This window comes from Aquila chrysaetos, chromosome 19, assembly GCF_900496995.4.
Source record: "Aquila chrysaetos chrysaetos chromosome 19, bAquChr1.4, whole genome shotgun sequence".
NCBI lineage: Eukaryota > Metazoa > Chordata > Aves > Accipitriformes > Accipitridae > Aquila > Aquila chrysaetos.
The window spans coordinates 16,510,384-16,530,133 of record NC_044022.1 but is presented as its reverse complement, the minus strand read 5'-3'; the positions used below and the strand labels follow the sequence as shown (position 1 = coordinate 16,530,133).

At 36.8% G+C, this 19,750-nt stretch overlaps 1 protein-coding gene and 1 non-coding gene across 2 annotated transcripts in view; both read left to right on the top strand.

The window, feature by feature from the left end:
- The window catches only part of CEP295 (centrosomal protein 295), a 47,108-nt gene that overhangs the window by 16,169 nt on the left and 11,189 nt on the right, over positions 1-19,750 (top strand). Inside the window, exons 9-19 of the mRNA XM_041118473.1 lie at positions 1,373-1,564; positions 2,536-2,760; positions 4,025-4,131; positions 5,714-5,926; positions 6,759-6,856; positions 6,983-8,066; positions 8,893-9,064; positions 9,191-9,343; positions 13,276-13,326; positions 16,829-16,935; positions 18,506-18,644. Coding sequence (XP_040974407.1) covers positions 1,373-1,564; positions 2,536-2,760; positions 4,025-4,131; positions 5,714-5,926; positions 6,759-6,856; positions 6,983-8,066; positions 8,893-9,064; positions 9,191-9,343; positions 13,276-13,326; positions 16,829-16,935; positions 18,506-18,644 — 2,541 coding nt within the window. The remainder of the gene's footprint in view (positions 1-1,372; positions 1,565-2,535; positions 2,761-4,024; positions 4,132-5,713; positions 5,927-6,758; positions 6,857-6,982; positions 8,067-8,892; positions 9,065-9,190; positions 9,344-13,275; positions 13,327-16,828; positions 16,936-18,505; positions 18,645-19,750) is intronic.
- LOC115353642 lies at positions 18,167-18,250 on the top strand. Its single transcript, XR_003927643.1, has one exon. It is a non-coding gene; the product is annotated as a small nucleolar RNA U2-19 (small nucleolar RNA).

Below are 19,750 nucleotides of genomic sequence, written 5' to 3'. Positions count from 1 at the left end.
GCACTGGTATGCTCAAATATGTGCTATGGATCACTCGGTAAGTCGCTGTAAACGCTCACTCTGCCTAGCAGCTGGCCCTCGATCCTTAGTCTCCCCAGTTGCTGGCTCCTGGGCATATGAAACCCCAAGGCCTGCTGCTCCACTCCAGTTGTTGCTACACAGAACTAGTTGGGTATGTGAACATATGCACAGACATGCACATGCTATGGATCCCTGTGGTAACTGACCTTAAATACTAAGTCTATCCAGTAGCTGACCCTGGATCCTCTTGTCTCCAGTTGTCTCAGATGCGCACACGTATCAGCAGGTTTCTTAGTTCACTGTGAGACCCCATGGTCTCCCCTGTAGCTGGCTTGGATGCTTGGATCTCCTGATCCCTCCTCTTGCCAGCTTGCAGATCCCCAGGCCTCCCCAGTATCCATCCAGCCCAGTCCTAGGGCTGCTTGATACCTAGCTCCTAAGCCTCTTATCATTCTTGCTGGCTAGTCTGGCTTGCGATGTGATAGCCTGATACTCATTCCCACATAATATGCACTCATTCTGGTTTCTGCAGTTGGCAATGCTCTGGACACACGTGCCCCTGTGACTTTTGGTCCCCACTCCAGTTGCTGGCCCTTATGTATCCATACACACATGCATGCATACAAAATAGAGGGTTCCTCACCCAGGAAAACAGTTAGAAATGGAATTTAGTGAGAAGACAGGGCAGACTGTTGGGCACAGTGCATGCCCAGACAAGTGTACTGGCTGGCCCCTTTTATCCCCTTACTCTTACATTTTTCCTCACACTAGCTCTTCCCCAGACTAACTTGATCCTTTCCTTTCCCTGCCTTTGCTTCCTCCCCTAAACATCTATAATTATACAATCCCAAGATGATCTTCCCATGTGTCCCACACCCCTTATAGGCAGTAACCCCATCAGTCGGTAAGGTGATTGTGGGAGAACTCCTGTTGACTAGTCTTATAGAATTTCACACCTGGACCATGTGATCAATCACTCTCCTGTGACAGCCTGGTGAGCAGCCAGGTCAGGATGCATCTTTTCCCTGATGAAGTTACTGGGATCCTCCTGTGTGTAATTGTTCCTGTGTGCTGCTTTTTGTGTAAAGTTGAGCCTTTTATCACATAAACTTTTATTCTGAAAGACAGCATATTCTAGTGGAAAACCCTGTGGAATTTCTGAATTAATAGATGGCTAATGATCTAAACAATTCTGAAGCTTCTATTTTGGAAAGAAAAAATAGTTGGATTAAATCTGTTGTGAAACAAGCTATTGATATTCTTAGGGATTTCTATGCTGAGTGTGGTCTTGCAGTGTTGCTTGCTTTTTGTTCCAATTGGTTGTCTTATGTGGTTGTGTTCTTTTAATTAGAAATGAAAGGAGACCTGATTTTGCAGTTTGAGCCACAACCTTTGCCACCCCCTTCTGATAGATCTCAAGATAATGATCTTGATATCTCTTTGGAGCAAGAATCTGCTTGTAACACTCAACCAGAATCTGCTTGTGATACTCGAGAAGAATTGGGACAGATGATAGAAGAGGAGGTCCCCAATGAATCAGAAAGTAAAGCTTTTAAATTTAACATTTAACTTAAACTTTTGGGGTTTATAGTAGAAGTGTTTTAATTTAATATATCAAATAAATTAACCAGTATTAACTAAAATGTCTTAAATACTTAAAATTCTGTAATGCCTGTGAAGTATTTCAGGATCAAGTTGTCTATGATGTTTATCATGGATGATAATATGCTAATGATTATGAATTTAAAAATGAAAATGTGACTTATTTTTCTAATATACTTCAGTTTATTAGTATAGTGAGAATAATTTTTAATTGTTTTAAGAACTACACTGTTAGTAGCCATAATTATTCCTATATAATTAGTGTAAATTATGGGATGATGCTGGTATGTGAACTTAAATATTTTTCATTTTTGTGCTTTGAAATATTTCAAAGTTAACGCTTGACTTTGTATGAAAGTCTACTTACAGTATGTCCTTTATGTTCAGGTTTGTGATCGAGTTGCTCCATATTATGAGTAAGCTGTAATAGTTGCATGTGTGTGTGTACTCCTTCACTTGTGGTGTGTACAGGGTAATGTGATGTGAACAAGAAGTGTGTTAGTGAACTTGCTGCTTGGCCAAGCGTTTCTGCCATATCCCTTTGCTGGCACAATCTGTTTTTTGGTCTATGATGCATTTTGTTGCCAGTGCTAATACAAAGGAGAGGGCAGGAACATACAAGCAGGCAGGGGCATAGTACTGCAACAGTACAGCCTAGGAGTAGTCTGACTGTGAAACACTACAACTAGCTTAGCCCTCCTTTTATAGCATGCAGAGACAAATTACTGCTGCTTTCTTGCAGGTAAGAGAAAATATTGTTAAGCTTTTAAAACTTGGTAATATACCCGAGCTATTTGTCCAACTATATAAGCAACTTAAAAAAAAAAAAAAAAAAAAAAAAAAGGGTTTTTTGGGTTTATGATGTTAAGAGTTTTGGGTAATAAATATCTTCACAGTATATATTCTTTATAGATCTTGAAGAAGCTAAAACTCACCAACCTCAGTCAAAACTTGCCTTAAAGAAATTGCTGAACAAGATTAGAAGCCAAAAAGAGGAGTGGACATCAAAAAGTGAGAAAGAGATTCAAAGTGAAATTGAGACTATTGAATCAGGCACAATTGCTAGCGAAGAGAGACAATTATGTGATTTAGAACTTAACTATGAGCAACAGAAAAATACAGTGTGTGAAGCCAAAGGTACGTAATTACATACTTGCAACAAAATTTGTTGTGTAGAAGCAAGACGACTTGTAAGGGTGGACTGTAACAAAACTGTTTAATGGATTTTCAGTGGTGGTGTTTTGTCATGTTGCCAGAAAGTACAATTCTCCTGTCTTTTCCCATGGTGCATTGTGGATTTGTTGAAACCACAAATAGGAGAGGTTTTTGCTCTTATGTCCAGTTTGCCCATTAGGATCTTGTGGAGAAAAGATGTCCAAAATACCTTTGTATCTTCTAAATCTCACCCAAATTGTTGTCACACTTAGTGTTGCCATGCTTTAATAGATGTTTGCCTCCAGGAGTAGAATTCCCAAGTGCAAAATTGGGCATTGAAGTTCTGTACTAGTTGGACTAGAAAAGCCAGATGCTTCAGAGGTTCACAGCTAGAAATGCACAAGACAAGCATGATCTGATGTGTCTTGAAGTCATGGAGGTTTTTTTTCTGCTTCTAGGCACCATTCTGAAAAGCCTCTTTGTAAAACTGGAATTTGTAGCAATTAGACGTTCCATTTTGTTTGGTAGCCAAATCATTTTGGGGTTACTTCCCATTTCTATCCTTTGTGCTCTTTTGGTCATGCTAGTGCTGAAGTTGGTGAACTTGTATGCTAAGTGGGATTTCTGAAGTATTAAAGTCATCTAGTTGTGGCAGGTTTGGGGTTTTTTTTACTTTCATAGGTTGCTTGTTTTTTTAAAATGAGATTGAGTGATTTTGTTCAATCGTGTACAGGGATACACCAGCATAATTCCTGGGGATTGAAGAATGTAGCAGGAGTGAAAACATTCCTCTGGGGAAAATGTGCTGCTATTTGAAGCTAATAGTACAGGATGAAGACTTGCTTTTTGTGCAATAGCCAAAATGTTAAATCATTTGCCTGGAGAGTGCCAGTTTTAGACCCTCTTTGTTCCAAGAGGTTAATATATGGCTTTTTATTCCTCAGGCTGATCTTGCTATTAGGCTTCCGAGTGATCCGGGTAGAAGCAATCTTCAGTCCTGTTGGAGCTGGGCCATTGCTGTGTATTTAAGAAAGACGCATGATAAAGGCCATTAAAGGCTTAAATAATATAAAAACCTGATTTTCCAGCTTACGGAGACAGGCAGAGTAGTGGGATGGAGATGGTAATCTTTTCAAGAGCAGCTTAGGCATTTTGTTTAGAGAGCTTGGGAAACTGTAAAGCAAGATGTAAAGAAGATCCAGGGCTCTTTCTGACTGCAATTATAGTTAAATAACGTATATTTTAGACTCTGTGAAAATGCTGGAAAATACAGTTGCAGCTGAAAATTCAATTCTAATCCATCCTCAAGAACAAGCAGCTAAAATTAGAATGGAAGAGGAGAGACAAAAGCAGGTAAGTGTGTGTGTACTTATTCCTACCTCAGTTATGGCATAAAAAAAGTGATTTACAGAAGACTTGAAAATGCTTCAGGTTATCCAGCAGCTATAGACCCCTTTATGATACTTGTAACAAACTTTTACTGTAACATTTTCTATACTTAGCCTCTGTGTCTTAACTTTTTAAAAATTACTAAACTCTAGCTGGAATTTAGAATAGAATGGGAAAACCCAGTTTCTTAAAATCTAACAAGTGCTATAGGCGAGGGATGCCATCATCCTATGATTAAATGAGAATCCCAATTGCAGATTAATACCTTTGCTTTAGGGAGGATGTAGTCAACAATATACAAGCCTGAAAACTTTAGTGACTCTGTGTAATAACATAGGAAGGTCTGTGGGATTGTGTTTAGAGTGACAGGAAAAGCTTACAAACCTTGAGTATTTTGGGGGGGTTCTTTGGGTTGGTGGTTTTTTTTATTAACTAGGAAACAAATGCAGAAAGTCTTTTGTGTCTATGGGAATGCTAAATTTATTATATTTAGAAAATAATAACTTTGTGTATTATTTCATTATATGTATTGCATACGTTTCATGATATTTTCATTTTTTTTGTATCCTTAGATACCTACCAGCTATTATTGGTGGTTTATCAATTTTAAAAAAATAAAGTTGAAATTCAGTCTTAGTGCAGCCTTAAGTTGTAAAGTTAAAGTTCAGAAATTCAGGAAACAAAAATTTGACAAAATATTGCGGGTTTGGGGCGGGGGGGGGGGGGGGATAAAAAGCAGCAGATACTCTGTGAAAGTGTGGTTACTTTCTTTAACATTAATTTTCTCTCACTTTGCACCTGGCCAGGGCTGGGCATGTATATATTGCTATGTCCATGTTAACTGTTCTTAGGTCTAGCTTTTTCTCGGGTTGCTCTTCCTGACATCCCCATTCAGACTGTCTCATTAAAGGCTGTTGTCCACTTCATCTTTGCCAGTACTTTGAAATTTTTCTTCACTTCCATTTTAAAAGTATATATGCTGTTGCTATGCCTGGATCTAAGTGATTTGTAGCTGATAGGTACATGGATAGAGAATAAAAATAAACAAATCCCTTCAGAGATTTATGGAGTGCTCTTAAAGTGGTTATGCATTAGCTATTTCAGAAGTTTTGTAAGGCTTGAATTAACATTTAAATGTGTTGAACTCTTGATGAAAAGCTCTATAAAATGCAAAGTAAATTTCTGAATTCAATTTAAGAAAAGGACTACTTTTGCAGTCTCTGGAAAATGATAATGTATCTTGAATGGTTAGATTCTGATTTTATCCGTTCTATTAATTTGAGAACAGATAATAGTGCAATAGTAAATGGATTCAGGGACTATTAGAAATATCTAGCCAGTAAAACAAAATTATTCTTGTAAACTTTGGAGCTATTTTTAAAGGCCTCTTACAGTTTGGAATTGTCTGTCACAAGCAGTAAAATTTCTGCTGTAAGTTGGAACAAAGTTTTGTGTGTGGTGGTGTCTGGGTCTTTTTTTTTTCTTTTTTTTTTCTTTTTTTTGTCATTCGGTTCTGGAGATTGACCCTCATTTTTATTCTCAATAGAATGAGCAAATAGAGCAACAGAAACAGGAACAGCTGGCCTTACTTAAACAAATTGAAGAAGAGAGAGCACGTTTGGAAGCTGATTTTCTGAAGATCCAAATGCAAACCTGTTTGGAGGAGGCTAAGAAAAAAAAAGAGGAGGAAGGGCAAAGTCAGCTGGTACAAAGCCACAGTGTTCCTTCTACAGATCAGCAGAACAAAGTGGAACATGAGGTGAAGAATTGTAGAAAATTGTGTGTAGCTTTTTAACTATCCTTATTATAAAAATTTAGAGTACCATTTGCCAATTTTAAATTATATCAATTAAGACAATCAATCAATTTTTATTTCTTAGGCTATGAATCAGAAATTTGTACATGTAAAAGCTTTCTTTTGTCTAATGTAGAAGCTTGTATTTCACATGATATCACTGGACTTTGAATATTGGATTGTCTTTGCATAGTCCTAGGGACACCATCTCTGTTTAAAATACCTGTTAGTAAAATCTGATTAGAGTCATATAATGATTATGTGTGCACAGGTTTCATTTTTCAAGAAGGGAAAAAACAATCTTGGGGCGGGGAGCGGGAAGATTTCTACATCTTTCTGTCTAAATCTTAAACAGCTACTTAAAGAAGAGGAATTTATTGAGGATGTTGAAGGAAAGCAATCTTTTTTTTTTTTTTTTTTTTTTAAATCTTGAATCATTTGCACAACTTGTAGTTTTCTGAGAATCTGATTGCCTTGAAAATGCAGCTCGGTTGGATCATTGCTCCCTGAATTTGCTACTGGGTACATTTACCTCTTTGAGCTAAGCTGCTGTAAGCACCATTGACTTTGACGGTATATGCTCGACTTGCCAAGAGAGACTGTAGCTGCAGGCCATCTGTTCCAGAAACTGCTTTAGCTTCATTGCCTCAGGCTGAAATCTCACAGACGTCAAATGGTGTTACAGAGTGGCTTCTGTAAACTTAGGAGAAAGAATATACAGCTTAAGGTTGTTGCTTTAATAGTTGTCTGTGAGTTATTTGTGTATGTGCACTTAAATTTATTTTATTTTGATTAGACTGGAAATACTACTGTATCAGAAACCAGGAGTCCTAGAAAAGACAGCCATTTACAGATGATTCGTAATTACCAACAACGCCTTCTGCAGCAAAATAGGTAAATTCCTTTATGAAACAGAAGTCTGAGTTGCCTGTTTCAAAGTAATTTGAATAGCATTGATTGTTGAAATTGATGTTTATCTTTGCACCACTCTGGAAAGGTTCATGTTTTCTTTCTGTTCAGGCTGCACAAACACTCCATTGAAGAAGCTAGAAAGCGTATACAGGAGTATCAGAATAAGTTGAAGCAAAGATACTTGTCTACTTCTGCAACATCTTCAAGCATGGTGGAATCAAAATCAATTAATTTAAAGCCTGTCTTAGAACCACTTCTACAGAGGCAAGGAGTGCAACCAACACAATACCAGTCATCTGAACAGGTTCATGCACAAGAGTATGCACGGTCGCTACCTGTGTTTTCAGGAACATTGCATATATTGGAAAAACCATCTTCACAGAAACATGAAGAGCAAATGCATAACGTTTGTCCTGGCAGACACGTGCAGTTTTTAGAAGCATCAAAATTGAAGCATGGAGAGTTTTGCTTGCCGTGTGGCGGTCCTTCACAGGAACAAGTGGGAATATTGGAAACCTCCAATAACCACATCAGAGAACCATCTCAGTTCCAGTTACCATCAGGGTTAGTCACGAAAGACGTCACTGCAGTAAGAATGCAACCAGAAGCACGCGTACAACACGTTAGATTTGTTTTGCCTGCGGAAGGTTCCTCTGAGCCTTCAGAAACAGTGCACTTTAAAGAGTCATCTCAGAAGATGTCTAACCATCAAACAGAGACAGAAGCCGGAGAAGACCCTCCACTTAAGACACCCCTTATGCCAGCAACAAGGGGATCTCGTATACTTCAGGTAGCCTCAGTTGATTCTTTGGCGTATCAGCAGGGATCTGCAGAGAGCACCATCAAAACAAGCCTTGAACGACTCCTCAATCTTTCTGAACCCATGACTTCATCTCATGAAGAATCTAAAGCCCAGGGTGTTGAGGAATTCTTGATATCAAAACCAGGAGAGGCATCTTTGTTAAATTATTCTGGTATACTGAATTTAAGGGACAGAGTGTTGGCCTCATCAGAAAGCATCCAAGCTCAGCAAAAGTATTTGAAAGAATTGCAAGAGCAGCTAGATGCACAAAGAGAAGCTCTTCTTTCTAGACAGAAAATACAAGAACAACTACTTTTACAGAAGCAAGATAAATTGAAGGAACAGATGCAGAGACAGCAAGAGGCTTTGAAAGAATTTCTGAACAAGCAGGTAAGCTTTATAAATGCTTTGCATGGTGAGTCATCTAGTAGGTGATCAAACTTGAGTGAATGCTACCAATTAACGAAATATCCCATGGAGTGTTGATAGTTTTAGGTGATTTAACATAATGAAAATTTTAATTAGGACTTGTGATTTGTAATCAGTAGTTCTTTTCTGTAAGCCCCAAGAGCGCCGTTTTGTTCAGTCTAACAGAAATAGTATGAACCTCTGTGCTTGGTCTCTGAGTGTAATGCCTATTGAAATACTTATGTTGTCTGAAATATCTGCAGGTATAGTTTTTTTCAGCTCTAGAAATGCAGCTGTATGTGTAAAACAGCTTTTGTATTAAAAACAGTTAAGCAGTACTGCAAAGGATATTGTAAGCATTTTGAATAGATTATTTTTTAAAGTTTGTCTTTTTATGTGTACCCGTTAGGAAATTGGTTTGGCAGCTGCACTCTTGACTTGTAATTTTGCTTGTTCCTGGGTAACAGAAGAAAAATCCAAGTTTATTTTGAGTTTCTAAAGAAGCTCCTTTTGGCCCCCCCCCCCCTTTTTTTTTTTTTTTTTTTTTTTTTTTTTTTAAACAAAAGCCATCTTAGAAAAATAACTATTGCCTAGAGTCCCTGTCCCTTGCTTTTACAGTCTCCAGCTAAAATTCCAGAATTCAGGAGCTGAAAAACTAAAAGCAGACTTTTCAGGAATTGTTCCTGTTAAAAATGCTAAGTATTCTGATCTAATGTGGTTTGATAAATGGAAGATGCTGGTTTGATAACTGCGTATAAACATAATCGTATATACAATTGCTTCCCCCCACCCCGCTGCTCCTTTTAAGGTGAGACGTATGTGCACAAATGAAGAAATGACGAAGGCACAAAAGCCTGACTGGATTAATAGGACTGACTTTTTCCAAGTCTCAGAAGACTACCAGCCAGAGAATTGTGGCAGGAGTAAATTTCATGGAAGTGAAATGATTTCACAGTGCATCAGTCCAGCTGAGCAAACTGGTAAGGCCGTATAGTATTTTTCATTATAATTTTTCTCATTTTGCAGCTGAGATGGAGTTCTCTTCCATCTCCCAAGTTAATTTGATACATATGTATTATTCCAATGTGCAAAACTTTGTTTTACAGAACAGTCTGAGAAAGTTCTATGTAGAGAACAGAAATGGAAATCTTCCAAACCACCAGTGGCAAAAGTCAAGTTAGGGCTTGATTTGGAACAACACGAACTTAGTGTTATACTGGAGGTAGACACGCCGAAGAGTTGCAACATTTCTTTTGCAGGTAAAATATATAAATATATATATATGGATATAAAATATATAATAAATGCTGCTGTTCCTGAGAAATACAGATTGGAGGAAATTAATCTTTTCTGAAGAGTCTTTGAGATGATTGATTGTGAAATGACAGCTGATACTGTTGTCTTTTTTTAAGGTATAATTTATGTACCAGCAAAGTGAGTTATAGTTAAGAAAAGCTTATCCTGTCATTGTCTGTCTAGAAAAACATAATCAAAACAGAATTTCACCAAGAAAAGAAAATTCACTGTAATTCCATGACTTAAGTTCCCTGTTGATTTTTCTGTTGGGCAGGGTCAGTGTTAATAGACAATTGTACAATAATTGTAAAGAAAACCATCAGAACTGATGGACAGTGTTAGAATGTTCAGTTTTTGAGCATACCAGGAAAGTGAGTGTGAAATCTTTAAATAAGGAGTTATATCAAGTTTCTACAGAAATTTTTAGACCATCTTTTTAGTTTTTTTCAATTACAAAACAGTCTTTGTAAAAATTTCGGATAGCAACTACACAAAGCAATTATCATTTTCTAAGCATGTTTGTTACAGTCTGCATGCAATGCTTTGTAATTCTCTGTAAGGAACATTAATTAACAGGTACAACAAACTGATGTTTTCTAAATGTAAACTTTTTTAGTTTTAGCTTCTTCATAGCTAAAATTTATTGTGTATTTTACAAATTTTTAATATTGTGCCAGTTTTTTTAAAAGGGCTAAGCAGAAAAATCTGAGTAATTGTAGGCCTGTCAGGCTGGCATTCATCTTGAGCAAAATAATGAAACAGCTGATATAGGACATCTTTAATTAAAGAAAAGTAATTAATGCTAGTCAGCATCAGTTTATGCAGAATAATACTTGTTGGACCAATTTGCTATCTTGATTAGACAACGAGTTTTGTTGGTGAAGGTTTGATTGAAGAATATATTCTCAAAAGCACTTAGCTTAGTGTTACACATCTTAATTAAAAAAAAAAAAAAATCAACATACATACCAAAAAAGTTTTCTGAAATATTATCCAGTGGAATTCTAGAGTAGGGAATGCCCATTTGCTGTGTAATCCCATTGTGATCCACAGGTGATTTATTCCTACGTTATCTAACAATTGGTCGTGGTAGATGGTGAAAAGTTGAACTTGATTTTTTTTCACTGGATTGAGTAGCCAAAAAGGGCTGTGGTGTGGGGCAGGTTGGGAAGAAAAATTTTTAAGCCAGAACAGTGAAGTTATATTGCCTCTGGATTTGGAAAAATTACTGAAAGTTTTGGTGGAAAAATTTGTTTGAATTGTTTTGGAATAAATATTTTGGTTGAGTTAGGAATTATTTTTTGAGAAGTCTAAGACTTGTAAAATCTTTCAATCTGTGTAATCCATAGACTGTGTAATGCAAAGGTTTTTACTGACCTGATATGGCTAACTTTATTAAAATGGAGCACTGTACAAATTCAGTAGGTTACTTCTGTAGAATAGAATGTGCGTCTTAATGTTTTTCATGAAGTGCAAAACATTGCATTTCTATATCTAAACTGATTACAAGTATTTTAAATTCAGATAAAACAGTTTCTGTTGGTGGAGAATCTTCTCCCATATCGACCATTGGGGAGTTTGCATATGTGAAATGTTACAGTCATGCTCTTTGTGAAGAAGGCAGGTTACTTTTGAGCATAACAAAGTACGAGGAACAAATCCCTAATGGAAGTCCAAGGCAAAGTAAACAGTCAAGTAGATTATTGCAAGAGGTGCTGATGGTAACTGCTTGAAAATTCATGTTTCAGGTGAGGAAATCCTCTTCCTTTGAGGAAAATACCATTCAGCACTGCTAATTTTACTGCTATTTATTTATAGCATATGACCTGACTTGTTAAAGAACATGCAGTACTATTTAAATAGTGCTTAATTTTAAGTGTAAAAAAGGGTGTTTCAATAAGCATGCATCTCAGAATGACTGAGTTTTTATCTTTTCTTTTTGTCATCCATTGCCATTCTAGTAACAGAAGTCCACACTTCAGTGAACTTCATTGCTAGTCAACAGTTTCTCATCCAAGGCGTGTGCTTTGTATCTGTACCTTGTAGAACCATCTGTAAAGAAACTTCTTTTGTATTACCTGATTGCACTGCCCTTACCAGCCGAATCCCATGCATGCATAGGGAGCAAACTGCTGTAGAAAGCCACAGTGGTGTCTTCCTCCTGAAGGAGGTACCTTCTGCCCAGACTGGGGGGTGTTCAGGTTTGCAGCTCCACCAGGTGGGAACCTGTTTTGAGCAGACCCGTGGTGTGCCTGATTCAGTACCCAGCGATTCCTTGTGTTGACGCAAAGGAAATTAATGCTTAAAAAGAACTCTGGAGTGTTAGCATGCTAATGTAGATGTCCACTGAAAGATCAGTGTGTCTAAGAAATTGCTTAAAAATACAGTTGAGACAAAAAACAGAAGGCTGAGTGTTATCTTTAGGTCAAAGAAACAACTTTGAAAGAATCAGGTGTTAGTTGAGACAGAAATAAAAATAGTACAATAATGTAAGGATTACTTTAATTCTGATCTTTTCTGTTCATCTGTGAAGAGCTTTTATTAGAGATTACACCTTTGATAGACTGTTTCCATATGTAACAAAGTTAGTCTGATTCCATAAATTAAACCAAGTTGCTATGGTTATCAAAAAAACAAGTTGTTTTTGTTATAAAGTGTTTTGTGATTGTTCGAAATAGTTCTGTTACAGGGTTGTTGAAACCTACTAAGCATGTTATTGGTAGCTTGACTGGCTTTATAAAAGGACAAAGGTGACTAGTTTTAGGTAAACAAAGAAGGCGGGTTACTAAGAAGTTTTTCAAGAGATTGGACTAACAAGTGTATGTCAAGGTTTTTAATTCCCACTGGTTTTTTTCCTGCATATACAAATTTAGCTTGTCTTTCCGGTCTTGGAATAACTTTAACTCAAAGGCTCCACTACTTTCAGTTGCAATGCACTTGCTTCTGTTCAAATTTCTTGCAAACTGAAATGCAGTTTATCATCGCTATAATTGAGAAATGGTATGCCTGACTTTCTGGAAACTGTTACACAAAGTTTGCAAAACATTGACTAAAGCAATTTGAAGCTTATTACAAGATGACAGCATCTCATGTTCCAGTACAGTTTTCAGTATCCATCTAAAATAAATGCATTACTGGAAATGCAAAGGAGTTTTCAGCAACTTTTGCTACCTTAGATGTACATCTTTATGAGCAATACAGCTAATGTAGTATGCACCTCCTGGTTTTGATGGAAATTTCACCATTGTCCCAAATCTTAAGATAACTTTTCATTTAGCTTGTGTGGAGACATCCTTTTCAATTCAATCAGGATTTACTAGGAATTGAAGTTGTTTTGAATAAGTATATATAAGCTCATTTTCTTTCAACTGAAAGAATTTAATTCTTTAATTCTCAGAATACTCTTTTTTGAAATATACCTATATTTAAACTTAAATTATCACTAAAGAATTTTGTCATTTTTAACAATATTTGAAGAAAAGGCTTGTATTTTTCTGAGTAAGTTGTAGAAGCATTGCTAGATCAGCCATTAGCAAATTAATATAAAATATCTTAGTGTAGTATCTTTTTACATTGGTGAGTATTATATATGAACAGTGCAATGGTTTATGTAAGAGGACTAGGAAACTTTATGTGAACATCTATATTTATTAAAAAAAAAAAAAAGGCAAAGCTTTATGTGACTATGTATTTAAGAGGATTGTCCTCTTGAGTAGATCAACAACAAAAACTGTCAACAGTATCTTTGTAATTAGAGGGCTGGAAAGCACTCTGTGGTACTTCTGGTAACTAGTGCAGTATCTTGAGCAAGAAAACCTACAGTGCATGTTAAAGGTTTGATTATTTTTTATTTAATTGTTTTCTAAAAATTTTTTTGCTACTTCATTCTAACGAGAACATGTTTGCAATTTTCCCATGTTTTCAAGACGTAATTGTATCTCTAAAGGTGAGAGCAAATGAGTGCTTTGTACGTGTGATCTTTGACCTTATTCTTTGAAGTTATGTTCTTGGTGGTTTCTACCTTGGATCAAATAATGTAAAGCTTTACAACTTATGAGTTGTACTGCTTTCATGATTACAGAACCACTAGATGTGCACAAATCCTATTAATCACTGCTCATGTGCTCTTTCAAAATGAAGCATTAAAGATAAAAAGGTAAAAATTGTACAGGTTCTTAAAAAGATAAGCTTGGTAAATCTGCTTGGATACTTTATCAACAAAGGTGAGTTTGCTTTGATAGGAGACTTGTCCTTGGGTAACAGGCAAAAAAAAATTTTTTTTTTTTAAATTTCCATAATTAGCTGTATTTCTTTCTTCCAATTATTACAAGAAGAAAAATAACTTTAACCCTCTCAAATTTAGAGGCAGACATGTCTGAATGTAAAATGGGTCTTAAGGACTGCTGCTGGTTAGGGGAGGATGAATCCCTATGCTCAATATTGAGTGGTTACAAGTGCTGCACAAACTGATCGGCTGGTTGGCAGCCAGAGAGGACAGGTAACTGTTAAAGTGATGTTGCAGTAAGTGCCACCAGTGAAGCTAAGATTTGGATTGCTCTCTGTCACTGATGGATGACAAGATGAGTTAAGAACTTTGAACGCTCTGTATTTATCCTTCCCAATTCAATTTGGTTAAAATGGCCTAATAGAATGCAAATTGTTAATATCGGATTGCAAAGTGACCCTGCAGATGCGACAGGCAGTTTGATGGCATAAACTTAATTTCCTTAAGAAGTCAGCCTGAAAATGGTGACTAGATTTGATGCATACATCTCTTCCACAGTTTTCCTTCATTACATATCAACAGGCTTGTCTCTTTTTATTCATCTTCATATTTAATGGTCCCCTTGAGCAGCAGTGTTCCAGATGTGATTATCTTCATGTGTTGCTACCCTATACAGAGCTGTTATTCCAAGCATGATTATTTTTTGTGTGATCCAAGGTAACCTAAGATTTCAGTTTATTTTTAGTAATCCCAAATATTTGTCCATAATTCACTATTGCAATAGATTGTCTTATCCATCACCAATATAGCAAACTAGTGTGGAGTACAACTCTTTTTTGTTTGTCTACAAGGTTGGATTTGGACTAAAAACAGGGGGGTTTATATTGTCTTCACTGGGTAGTTTGTTGTTCAGTCTTTTGTCTTTCAAATTGCACCCTAAAATAATTGCTGCTATTTTACTGCAATTTCTGTTGGGGGGGGGGGGGGGGGGGGGGGGAAGCATCCTGGATATTACAGACTCAATTTTTAGGTACAAATTCTTTGTCACAGTGTGGTGGCCAGAAACTTAAAACATGAAAGTCCTATGTCAATGTCGGGAAGCTGTGAGGAGCAAGAACCTTGCACTATTATTTTGGAGGGAGGAGAGAAGAATGAAAACCCCTCCTTTATGAGTCACCAAATACATTTTTCTTTAAGGATATTAATGTAATGAAGTCATGAGATATGAGCATGTTGTATTTTTAATTAAATAATTTAGTTTATAGCATGAAATTGCTACTGTTCACCCCTTGTATTAATATCACAAGAACAGTGCAGGTTATTACAGTATAGTAATGAAACATTTGTGGCATAGCTCTCCATAGAATTTATATACAAGAAAGTATTAAATGCTTGAATCTCATCTCATATGTATCCTAAATTACTACCTGTCATGCTGATACCCTTTCAAAAATAAAATAATTTTTCAGAAAAATATTTAATCTTGATGTAAAGGTATCAGCAAATGGAGAATTCTTTGGTAGCTTCTTCCAGCATTTAATTTTTTTATCAAATTATAAAATAAACAGTCTATTTCCAGTTTCTGAATGTCTGACAGCCATTTCTAGCCACTGCTTCTTGTTATTACTTTCTTTCCTTGAGTTTAGAAATCTTTTATACTGCACAGTTTTTCTCCTATGGAGATATTTAAATGCCAAGAGATTATATGATTACAGTTTTCTTGCTGATTAAAGGAATTTGCTGTAAGGCCTTGCTCATTTTCAGGATCCTTTATCTCCTATATTCTGTTCCAAAGAAGGAGAGCAGACTCTGCAGTGTATATTGACTCAGTCACACTACTGCCACATCCAACCAAGGAGCTTGTTGCCAGCTTGTTTTACTCAAACCTTAAAAGTTATCTTTCCTGTGAACCTGAAGACCGTTGTGACATACTTGTAGAAAAGGGATCAGAAACCAGTGTTCTGTGCTCTTCAGTGTTCTTAGCTAGCATTTAATGTAATAACGTAGTAAATTAAGCATAGATTAACTTCTGGTTTAATCCAAATAAATATATTTAGATGTATTTACTTTCATGTCTTGTACTTTCTCATAGTAGACTAGTGGATGATAGTGGCTATAGAAAACCTTAGAGCTATTTATCCACCCCCCGCTCCCCCACCCCCAAATGAGTTTCACAATGTTTCATATTTATTGAGATACATAAGTATCACATCATATAGATACTTCACTGGTGTTGGCTCACAGAGGAAACCTCACCCCCCCCCCCCCCCCCTTTTTTTTTTTGTAGCAGGAAAAATAGAACAACTAGACTCCACCTTCCGGTAAGAAACTGGGTTTCACCTTGTACAAGGTACAAACTGGTGTTAGGATTACAAAATGTTAGGAGATCTGCCTAAGTATAGAGTCTTGCAAATGATGGGGATTTGAAATGTCTCTGTCACTAGCAGCCCTTGTAGAATTGGGAGAAAACATACCTACTTAACTTCTACTGTTTAATTTCCATTTGATATTTGGCACTTCTTTCTTGCAAATTATTACTGGAAATAAGAATACTTATTTTAGAGTTGTTTGTTGGCAATTAATTTACAATCTTAGAATTGTCAAACTTTGAAGGTGCTTGTCAGCACTGAATACAGAAATTGCATTTTTCTGGTGCTGCTACGGTGCTTCTTTTGCACAGATACCAATCTTACTTATTTTTATGTATAAGAGAATTATGGCAAAGGTGATTCAGTTCTGTGGTAGTAGTCATGCTATAGTTAAGTAATTCAGTGTTTCTGATTTCTCTGATCTACTCAGAATGTCTGCTTTTTTTTTTTTGGTAATCATTGTAATGGTAGAGGGCAAAAGATTCACCCCGCCCCGATTAAATGATTGTGGTAACACTAGCAAAGCTATGTTTCATTCTGCAAAGCCAAAGCCAAAGCATGAATTTCTAGCTCTTCCTGCATGCTCTAGAGAGAGCAGTCATGCTAGTTAGACATTTTAGGAAGGCTGGTCAAGGAGAACCACTGGTTGCCAATTAAATTGGTGGTACAGTGGAGCAGAAAGTATGTTGTAGGTGAGAAGAAAGTGGTAAGGATGGGCAAAATCAGTGCCCTAATAGTGAGCGAGGACAGCAGCCGTAGAGTATTACTGCCATCTGTTGTTCACAAAAAACTGCTAGCTATGAACTCCAAAGTTGCTTTCTATTCCTTACTGCTTCTATTACATTTGTGTTCAGCCCAGTCCCAGGATTTTCAAGTGGCTCAAGATTCACCAGTTCTTGCTGCTGAAGTTGGAGAGGGAATTACAACACATTCTGGACCATCATTCAGACTTGATAATACGGTTGGTCATATCAAAATAACCATATAACATAACTTTTTATTTTGTGATGAAGTCTTTCTATCTTGTATTGGGGTGCTAAGCCTGGGTGCTGTATTCTAGACGTAGCAGTATAACAAGCACCAAGTAGAGAGAGGTAGTCACTGCGATGGATCTACTGGCTATATTCCTGTTCATACAGCGCAGGATGCTGTTGCCCCTCTTTGCTGCCAGGACACACCGTGGGTTTTCGCTCAGCTTGCTGTCTGTGAGACTCCTGGGTGCTTTTTCACAGGGGTGCTCCCCAGGCAGGCCCCAGCTTGGACTGACGCATGGGGTTCGTCTTTCCCAGGTGCTGGACTTTGCATTTGCTTTTGCTGAGTTTCATAACGTTCCTGTAGGGCCAGCCTCAAGAGGTCCTTCTAGATGTTAGCCCTGACGTTTAGTGTATCGAATGGTCTTCCCAACTTAGTGTTATCTGCAGACTTGATAAAAGTATGGTGTCACCTCCTCTGGGTCATTGCCAAAGGTGTTAAAGAGGACAGGTCCTAGGACAGAGCCCTGTCATACTCTACCTGTTTCCCACCTCCAGGTAGAGTGTAACCCTTTAATCGCTGTCTTCTGAGCCTGATTATCCAGCCAGTCTCCCATTATCCACCCATCTCATCCATGCATCCAGGTTGTGACATCCAAACTGGGATACAAGAATGTTGTGAAGGACAGCGTCAAAAGCCTTGCCAAAATCAACACCAATGATATCCCCTGCTTTTCCCTCACCCAAAGATCCCATTGTTTTGTCAGGAGATAAAAACAGGATTTAAAAAATCCTATGTATATCATGTGTATATAAAATTACTTTTAAATGTACATGTTTTTTATGGGTATGTTAAATATATTTATGTAAGGTAGTATATAATGAGAAATGTAGGGGAAGGGCTTCTTAGATTTTTGTCTTGTTTTCTTAGTACACATTTTTAATTCAGAGTTCGGGAAGAAATGTTCACATCTAATTCTTCAAAATTTCGAAGTACGAGAACCCTCAGTCTCTGTTTTATGACTTTGTAGAGCTTACCTCAAAATTGAGGAGGATACTATTTTAGGATATTTTGTATATTTTTAGTTTAGTATTGTAGAATTAAATTTTTAATCAGTCTTCTTTCTGCAAAAGGCTCAGTATTGCAAGTACTTGTAAAATTCTTGAGTTTTTCATGTATTGCTTATACGTTCCTCTGAGATCTACAATTCTACTGAAGTGGGTCTGTGATGAGAAATAGCCAAATCTGACCACCAGAAGATAAAATAATCTTCCAGGTGTCATGATTTGTATGCAGTTCTGAGAGGCTTTATAACTGTGTGTGTGTGTGTGCGTGCACGTGTACGTGTGTGTGGAGGGGAGGGGGCTGGTGGGGCATGATGTGTCTGGGACATTGGGTGTGAATGTTTTGTACTGAGCAATGATGAATTTGTATTTGCCTGACTGTGCAAAACATGAAGGCTTCTACACTTGAACTGAGCTCAGAATAAAATGTGTGGTTTTAAAGCTTTAATTATGGACATCTGAATAAATGGTAATAGGTATGTTATTTCATCCTAGGAAGTACTTTCTAAAGTAGTATCCACAAACTTAGGTTCAGAGGCTTTCACGCAAAGAATACCCTGTGACTTATCTTCAACAATTTCCACTGGAAGCTTTTTGACTAGTGAAACATTGGATGGAAGCCCTGTTGACACTGGTAAGTGTTTGGATTGTTCTTGTGAAAGGAAAATTGTGTATTCTTTTTGTTTTATAGCAGAATGGGTCTAACTCACTGGACGTAAGCTCTTCTGAAATAGGCTAATGTTGAACTTCACTTAAGAATGATTAATGTGTCTTAGATTTGAGTGTAACTGGAATGTTTCATTATGTGCTCATGATTTTTTTACTTCTGTAATAATTTAACCTCATAACACATCTGCTTCAGCAAAGGATATCTTGAGTTTTATTAAGCAACTGTAACACTAGCAGTTTTCAAGTGGCAAAATTTTTAAAAAACCTGATCCCCAAATGATAATAAATTATTTGTGAAAATCTCATTTGAATGCCATACTGACTTTTAATAGTTCCCTGGGAAATACATGTTCATATCCTTTTTTGCTTGCAGCCTGCCTCTCCATCTTGTTAGCTTTTCATAAAATTAAAAATAATTCCTTTAGAATAAATAGATAGTTTCTTCTCTGTATACTGACATTATCACTTCTGAACATGGGAAGTGAGTTTGAAAGTGATTAAGTAGTGACCTGTGGATTTATTTACTTTAAGGCTTAATATTTTGTTAATCTGACACATACCTGATCTCATAAACAACACGTGTATGAGTTATTCCATGTTTATAAATCAATTTTTGAAGACTACAGTTTTTACAGCCTGAGATTTCAGTGGCTCATTTTAACCCCAATGTTCTAAACTGGTACGTGGTATTTTGAGTAATAAACTTTATAACTCATGTGACAAATCTGTGTTTTATTGACATAAGAAAGCTAAAGAGAACTCTAAGGTCATTTGTTTGTAGCTTTTCTTTTCCGTTGTTTTTTAGTTGTAGAAGAAAAATACCAAAGGTTTTGGTTACTCAGCTGCATGAATAGATTTTTCAAGTCTAGCTGTGTCTTCACCATACACTCAGTGCTTAATAATGACCTTTTCTGATAGCTTTGTGCAATTCTTCTGTAAGTGTATAGACAAAGAGGGTTTGGTGCGCTAACTAGGAGCACTAATTTTGGTTGCCTTGATTCCCTCAGAGTTCTTGTGTTGGTATTAGGCAATTTCTATTTAAGCATGAATAAAACTACTGCATGATGTCAT